Source organism: Octopus bimaculoides, chromosome 9 (genome assembly GCF_001194135.2).
Source record: "Octopus bimaculoides isolate UCB-OBI-ISO-001 chromosome 9, ASM119413v2, whole genome shotgun sequence".
NCBI classification, from domain to species: domain Eukaryota; kingdom Metazoa; phylum Mollusca; class Cephalopoda; order Octopoda; family Octopodidae; genus Octopus; species Octopus bimaculoides.
The window spans coordinates 41,310,127-41,318,883 of NC_068989.1; the positions used below are offsets into that span (position 1 = coordinate 41,310,127).

The 8,757-nt window shown below is 36.3% G+C and overlaps 1 protein-coding gene across 6 annotated transcripts in view; it reads right to left on the bottom strand.

Annotated features, from left to right (window-relative positions):
• LOC106871175 (uncharacterized) overlaps nucleotides 1–8,757 on the bottom strand; it is a 181,712-nt gene that overhangs the window by 115,490 nt on the left and 57,465 nt on the right. For all 6 annotated transcript variants that reach the window (XR_008264888.1, XM_052970651.1, XM_052970653.1 and 3 more), the window contains exons 3-4: nucleotides 7,835–7,890; nucleotides 4,644–4,725 (exon numbers count right to left, since the gene is read on the bottom strand). Coding sequence is in view for 5 of the 6 variants with exons in the window: in XM_052970651.1 (XP_052826611.1) it covers nucleotides 4,644–4,725; nucleotides 7,835–7,890 (138 nt within the window). In the remaining variant the exon portion in view is untranslated. The remainder of the gene's footprint in view (nucleotides 1–4,643; nucleotides 4,726–7,834; nucleotides 7,891–8,757) is intronic.

Sequence of the window (8,757 nt, forward strand, 5' to 3'; positions counted from 1 at the left end):
TTTTACTCTGAGTGAGAGTCCCTTTGTCGCCAGCAGAGGTAAGAGCTCTCTAAACTTTGCCCAGGCTATTCTTATTCTAGCAGCTACACTTTCAGCGCACCCACCCCCACTACTAACTTGGTCGCCCAGATAGCGGAAGCTATCGACTACCTCTAGTTTTTCACCCTGGAATGAGATAGAAGTTGTTTCCTGTTTGTTTGCAGTCTTTATTGCACCTGAACATCTGCCACAAACAAAAACTAACTTGCTAGTTAACCTGCCTTTGATGTTGCTGCACCTCTTATGTGTCCATAGCTTGCACCGGGTACATCTTATAGAGTTACTACCTACTCCTTTTCTACATACTGAGCAGGGCCATCTACCCCTACAAATTATAGATCCCTTACAGATCATAATACCAATCAGTTTTGCACTGCATGGTAAGATCAGCAGATATATATAAAGAAAGACAGAAGATGATGAATGGAAAGGTTGGTCATTTCCCTAAAATTCTGCATAAATACTTAAATAAATTTCCTTCTGTATATAAGCTTCTTATACAATCATGATTTTTCATGAACTTAAAATAATTATAAATTTATTTTACTACCTATTTTGATTACTTTCAATAGCCTCAGGAAGACCAAAGCTTTGTGAGTGGATTTGGTAGATGGAAACTAAAAGAAGCTTGTCATATATATATTTAACATACATGTGTGTGTGTGTGTGTGTGTGTGTGTGTGTGTGTGTGTGTGTGTGTGTCTGTCGCCCCACTGTCGCTTGACAACCGGTGTTGGTGTGTTTACATCCCCATAACTGAACAGCTCAGCAGAAGAAAGCAGTAGAATAAATCCTAGACTTAAACAGAATAAATCCTGGGGGGTCAATTTCTTTGACTGAAACTCTTCAAGGCAGTACCCCAGTACGGCAACAGTAAAATGACTGAAACAAGTAAAAGAATAAAAGAAAACGTGCACACAAATATATACATACTTGGGTGTGCTTGTGTATATGTGTATGTGTGTGTGTAACTTAAAAGTATATCTTCCTTAAATTTCTGACAGTTTCAGCCAACATAGCCATTTTCTCTTACATTTCCCTCATTGTCACCCTTCCCTATTACATTCACATCATTAAATTTTTTTGTGTAATATTTCTCATACAGCTGACAGCACTTGATTGTCACATCAATCATATTTCTTTAACTTAAGTGCTACATGAAGATTTGTTTCTTTATGCCTCAAGAAGTTTGCTGATGTAAATCCAACGTTAAGAATAGTGTTAAAATAGAGGATTTAGAAACTATTATAGTTTCCATGGCAACAGATGCGACCAAGCTGTATAAAACCTATTCACCCTGTTACAAGTCTTCTTGTCTAACATACATCATCTTCAGTACTGACACATCAAAAATAATAATCACACACACACACACACACATGCACACAACATATATATAAATTGATTAAAGAATACAGTATTATAGATTCACTTCAGCTGATCTTACCAATCAGTTTTGCACTAGGTATTAATTAACCAGATATTAGATAATACTGTTACGTAACACCATGTGCTCTTCAGAGATGACAGGTGTGGAAAAAAAATATTTTTTCCACATTTGCCAAAAAATATTTTTTGCTGTTATCTAATATCAAGTTACTTAATACCCAGTGAAAAACCAACTGGTAAGATAAGCTGAAATGGATTTAAATTCTGATTACTAAACCCACTCAGCTGACAAATATATGAGTATCCAAAATATATCAAAGAACAGAGTCTGCTGCACAATTTTACAAGACAATGAGGAATGATGGAATAAATGATGTTTTGCAATGTGTTTAAGTGTATCAAATCAGCTAAAAAATGGAAAGTAAGTCAACTGATTATACCAATATCTTAGAGAATATAGAGAGAAATAAAGTTCTGTTATCATGCCAGGTAACAAAGCTTTCTCTCTCATATGTCACTATATGTTACACTAAATCTTTGAGATAACAACAGGAACAACAATGTCATTCACCAACGGGCTCTTGTTTTAGAGAAGTTTGATGAAAACAGTTTTCTTGTTCTAGATATCAGCAAACCTACGACCATGTCTGGCATTCAAATCTCCTATGGGCTCTACCCATTTCCCATCTATTGGATTACTAGCTTTCTATCAAACCACTCTACTAAAGTATGTGTTCATGAAGTTCTTTCTGTCCTGCTTTTAACCAACTCTAGAGTGTCCCAAGGTTTGGTTCTGTTCTCAATTCTTTTCTTTCAATGCTTTGATGACCTACTTGCAACCACATCCAACAACACCTACCTACACTCATGACCCTTCATTCCTCTCCAACTTTCCACAACCATGCATCACCCCTGCTCAACCTACACACCACATGCCAAGCTTGCACTGATTTTATAAATGGAGACCTTGAGAACATCCTTCATTGGGGCCATATCATTGTTGTTCGACCATGAAGATTCAGCTTAATAACTGAATTCACATACTCCTGAATAAAGGTGTAAGTGGCTAACATTTCACCAAGATGCCATACAGTGAGATCAAACCCAGGAACTCATAGTTGCAAAGCTAACTTCTTGACCATACTGCACCTACTCTTAGTCTTATAGTTGACTAGCTTAAAAGCCAATTTCCATGTGGACAGCAATAATAATAAAGCATTTATTGGTATCCTACCAATATGATATTACTTTAAAATCAGTTTAAATGAAAAACCTGTAAGGTCACAAATTTTTGGAGTTCTTTTAACGTTTGAATTTTCAATTGTTGGCATATAACAAATCCTCATCCAGACCTGATCCCAATGCTGGATGTTCAAGAACCAAATGAAGGGCAGATTTTCAATCCAGGGATCATCCTGAATCCCAAAACATAATATGCATATGTGAAGCAAATTTAGACTGAGATACAGGAGTCTTGGATAGATGGACAGACAGAATTTCACATTTATTATTATAGAAGATTAAAACTATATATTATCATACCAGTAAATCAGCACCAGTACCAGTAAATCAGCACCAGTACCAGTAAATCAGCACCAGTACCAGTAAATCAGCACCAGTACCAGTAAATCACTAAGAGCACCGTCCGAGTGTGATCGTTGCCAGAGCACCAGCTGTCTAGCTTTCGTGCCGGTGGCACATAAATAGCACCATTTGAACGTGACCGTTACCAACGTCGCCTTCCTGGCACTTGTGCCAGTGGCACGTGAAAAGACATTCGAGCGAGTTCGTTGCTAGTACCACTGGACTGGCTCCTGTGCAGGTGGCATGTAAAATACACCATTTCGAGCATGGCCGTTGCCAGTACCTCCTGACTGGCCTTCGTGCCGGTGGCATGTAAAAGCACCCACTACACTCTCAGAGTGGTTGGCGTTACGAAGGGCATCCAGCTGTAGAAACTCTGCCAAATCACATTGGAGCCTGGTTCAGCCATCTGGTTCACCAGTCCTCAGTCAAATCGTCCAACCCATGCTAGCATGAACAGCGGACGTTAAACGAACGATTCAGATCTTGTTAAAGCAATTGTGTTGTTGTGTGGAAAAAAGTATTTAACATACTACATTCTCTAAGTTTTCTGGTTGAACAAAAATTAGGCTCCATTTGTTACTGCATGGTTAAGAAGTTAGCAATAAAAATGTAAAATTTATTGCTTTCACAAGTAAACTATCCCACACATTGAATAATGAATGGATAACTGCAAAATGAAACAGTACCACATATTTGACAATGAATGGATGGCTGCAAAAATTAAACTGTCCCATATATTGAGCAATGGAGGGATAAGATGAATGGTAGGATGGTGATAAAATTTAATCTAAGCAAAAAATAGAATGGAAGACACAAGTATTGTGAGTTTATTGAGTGAGAGTGAGAAACTGACAGATGCATGGCCAACAATATCAAACTATTACTCCTTTAATATGTTAATGTTCATATTGACAAGGACTGTTCTATCTGTATAGTGATGTGAAAAAATACACTGCTGTAAAACTATGAAATAAGCAAAGGTGAAGAAAAACATACACACACATTCGTGCTCACACAGCAGATTGGCAGAGTTGTTGGGGTTTTGGATGAAATGACTTGCAATATTTGTTCCAACTCTCTATGTTCTGTGTTCAATTCTCACCATATTCACTCTGCCTTTCATTCTTTTAGAGTTAATAAAACAAAATATGCCAACCCAGGGTGGTGAATTGGTATATTGTCAGGACATACACTGTGGTATATGTCCTGAGATTTTGCATCCTGCGTTCAATTCATCTCAAGGCTTACTTATTACTTTACTTAACGCTAACACCTAGCACTTTGGGTATCTTTGGAAGAGACTACTCTGTTGCAAGCATTCAGACTAGGTCTCTGTTTTGAAAATACGTTCTTCATTCTCTCCCAACAGTCTTCAAAGTGCCTTCCTTCCTGACTAAAAGAGGAATAAAAAAAAGTCTTACACAGACATATCCACATAAAGAAAAGAACATCCACCACACACACATACAAAAAACACACAAAAATACACCATACACATGTACACACACATACACACACATAAACGCACACACACACACACACATCAACATTTTAACATACACTTCTTCTCTCATGAAGATTCATGTGCGTTTCTAGAAGCAGTAAAGATGAAACAATAAAGAACTAACCATTAAATATCACAGCAAACTGTTTTGCCAAGCCCTGTTGGTCTAGCCATCGAACTACATCAGCTGTGCTCCATTTTTTTAACTGAAAATACACAAAAACAATCAAAGGAAAAAATTAAGGGTAAGTATTTATTTGATCACAAAACTTTCTATAAATATATCTTGTAAGTATTTGAAGATATTCAAAAATTGTTAGTAATGATTAACAAAACATTATTATTATTTTGAGATACAATCATGTAGCTACAGTGTGCACTGCCTATGGTGGCCCTTCACTTTGCTGCCCCTGGACTCCTACAAAAAATACATATTGTACAGTAATTATATGGATTGTTGCATTTAACACTGAGTAGCGTCTGTGTCCTGACAATAAAACCACTATTATCTGATTTCAATACAGCTTATACAGGCTTATAGCCTACAACAGACTGAAAAGTGGTGCCACTCTCATAAAAGTGTCACCCGGTGTGGACCTCCTCCTCTGTGCCCCTCTAGCTATGCTAATGAATACAATATGGCGGCAAGCTGGCAGAATTGTTAGCATGCCAGCCAAAATGCTTGACACATTTGATCTGTTTTTATGTTCTGAGTTCAAATTTTGCCAAGGTCGACTTTGCCTTTCATCCTTTTAGGGTTGATAAGATTAGTAACTGTGGCTGATGTAACTCACTTACTCCCTGACCCGAAATTACTGGCCTTGTGCCAAAATTTGAAACCATTGGTTTGAGATGCAATAGAGTAACAAAAACACAATTTGATCTTTGATGGGCTATGATAGGTACATTGCTATTTCAGGGATTCTCAATCATTTTTTTGCCTATGGACCCCTTCAATTACTATTTTATTCTGGTGGACCCCCATAGCCATTCTATGTTTAATAGCTAGTTTTATAAATACTTCTTTCAAAATTCCTTAATTTTTTCCGCAATAGCCACCACTGTCTGAGAGAACAGGTTTCAGTGGACAGATACATGTTGAATTATGTAAAACGTTACAGAAAGAAACCTAACTGGTTCTTGCAATACATAGATACGTCTAACACAAAATCTTTTCATGGATGCTTAAAATATTACTTCAGAGCCCCAATTTACTATTTTGCTTGTGTGGACTGCCAAAAATCTTATGCAGACCCCCAGGGATCATACAGATCCCTGTTGAGAATCATTGTGTTATTTGATTCTAAACAAATATGCAAGAATTCACAATTGTTCTGGGTACTTGGTAGCCTTCAGCAGTGCTTCTCAGAAGAGGAGTTTTGTGAAAAACAAATAAGAGAGGCCTCAATGATGAGTGTTTGTGTGGGGAACAAATCACTTGGTTTGGACAGTCTTCTCTACAAACCTTATTGAAAAATGCCAGAATTCTTTGCCCATCTTTTTGACAAGTGTCTATTACAACTGTGAACATGTCCTGCTGTACAAGCTGGGGAATGGTAGCGCTGAGAAAGATGTAAGCAAATGGGACATCATTGCCAGTTTCTGGTCTATAACTCTTCTGATCACAGACTTCAAAGTTTGGAGCTGAGGTACTCTTTAAGAAGTTAGTGCTTATTGTTAGTGTCATCAGTAATATAGTCAATCTAACCATGAGTACCTCCACCTTATATGATATCTCATAGATGGGTGGATGATAAACCTGATTTTGGTGAGGCTCACATCCATTTGGAACCATTCAAAGCTTTCAGTAAGAGAGACTGTTAGTCTGTCTTATTGATGGCAGTCCTAAATGGAATAGATTTCAGTCCAGTTTGTAGACGCTGGACTGATACAGATTACTGCAGTATCAGCACAGTGATCAGTCTAAATAAACCCAATCAAAATCATTTCAAATCATTTGCTTGGTCTATCAAGGATGTCCTCTCACACTGCTCTTCTATAAATGTGTTGCTGAATTGCTGCCATAGAAGCAAAAGTTACTGAGGGACATTTTGTTCAAACTTGAATGCAGAACAGCCATTCTGACATACATGTATGGTATCACAGTCATAGACTCGATAGTTCTGGATAATAGATACAGTATATTTCAACCAAAGATATAATGGTCAGAATGAAAATGCTTTTTGAGAACAGATCTGTTGGGTCAGAGCTGACCTAGGGTTAAACAGCAACAACAACAACAACAACAATGGCAATATGTCGTGCTTGAGTAGAAGACTCATCAAGCCAAGTGGAACCGTAGTAGTGGCAGATATCGGTGTCACACAACTGGTACCCATGCCAGTGGCATGTAAAAGCACTCATTACACTCTCAGAGTGGTTGGCATTAGGAAAGGCATCCAGCCACAGAAACTATGTCAAATCAGCCCTCAGCTTACCAGTCCTGGTTAAACCATCCAACCCAAGCCAGTATGGACAACAGACATTAAGTGATGATGATGATGATGATGATGATGATGACAATGAACAACAACACTTCTTCAACCAATTATCTTATGTAATAGAGGCAGTAGATTTCACTAGGTGAAGAGAAATAATAGATCTGAGGATAATGAGAAAATTGGTTTTCAAAAAAAATCCCAATTGAGCAAATATACCATTGAAGGCATTTTAACTGTAACCATTCCAGCTTTTTTATAGAGATATTTCTACAACACCATTACTATAAAGGCATGTGGAGTGGTGGTTACGGTGTTGGGCTCATGAATATAATAAGGTCATAGGTTCAAATCCTGGATCAGGCAGTACTCTTTGTCATTGAACAAGACACATCATTTCACACTGATCCAGTTAGTTCAGCTGAAAATGAGTACCAACTGAATGCTGGTGTAGCCCTCTCTCGCTCCAGCTTTCACATCATGGATATTCCATTGGGTCAAGGGTAAGAGAACCAAGCTAATATCTGTGTATACGCATAACTACATAAGCATTCAAAACAATTAGTGAAAGCATGATACAAAACTACTAAGTCACATTCACTTGCACATGCTACATTATCCAGTGTTTAAGATAGTAAAATATGATTTATGGGGGCTTTGGCTGCTATTAGGATCATTCATTACTGTTGGCATGAAGGGATGGATGGCTACCTCTCAGATTTACTTTTTTAAAGTGTTATTCTTTTGATCATTTTTGTAAAATTTTAATAAATCTTTCTAGCATTATGGTTCTAAATATTTAATGTATTTTTTTTTAATGACAAAATTTCATTTTTATTTAAAAAAAAAAGAAGAATGAGATATGAGGAATGATTACCTCTTGTGGTAAACTTTTATAATTTTCATTTAAGAATTGAACAGGTACATCGGAAGCTGAAAGAACACAAAAACATATATCAATATATACATACACATAGAAGGAAAGAACTTTAACCCTTTTAATTATAACACATCTAAGAAATATAAGAAAAAAGTATATATCTCCCTATACTTTTTACTTATATTTCATATTTTTTATATATTTTTTTACATATTTATAGAGATATTGTTTTATTGCTCATATATTTTTTACACATATCTTTTCTACTTTCCACCCTGCATTTTTCCTGTGTGTATATAAACGTGTATATGGAATCTTCATTGTGATTAAAATGGCACCAAAAGGAAAAGAATTGTCTGAAGATTTGAAGAAAATTATTTTTAATTTGCACAAGAATCGTTTAGAATACAAGTTAATTTTAAAACGAATACATATTAGTGTAAACATAGTTGCCAAAGTAATTCAGAAGTACAAAGCTACTGGACAGCTAAGCAATAAATATCTGCGTGGTGTTTTGAAAAGGAACATTGAGGAGAAAAAGCCCCGCAATGTAACACAGTTGAAAGACATCATTCAGGATGAATGGAGTTTGATTTCATTGATTATATATGGAAATTTAGTGAACTCTATGCCCAGAAGACTTAATGCAGTCATTGAAAGCAAGGACTGTCACACCAAATACTGAATATAGCAAATAATCCTTTGGGGTGTATATATTTTTGTATCATTTGAAAATTAATATTTTGTGCATATCTTTGAAAATGTTTATTGCTTTGTGTTCCAAATTTGTATAACAATTGCGTGTATATATTTTATTCAGTATAAATTTCATTTGATTTCCTTTGATATTATCAGAGTTATGGCAATTTTACTAAAACTTTTTAGGGATATACATACTTCTGTGAGATACTGTATATATA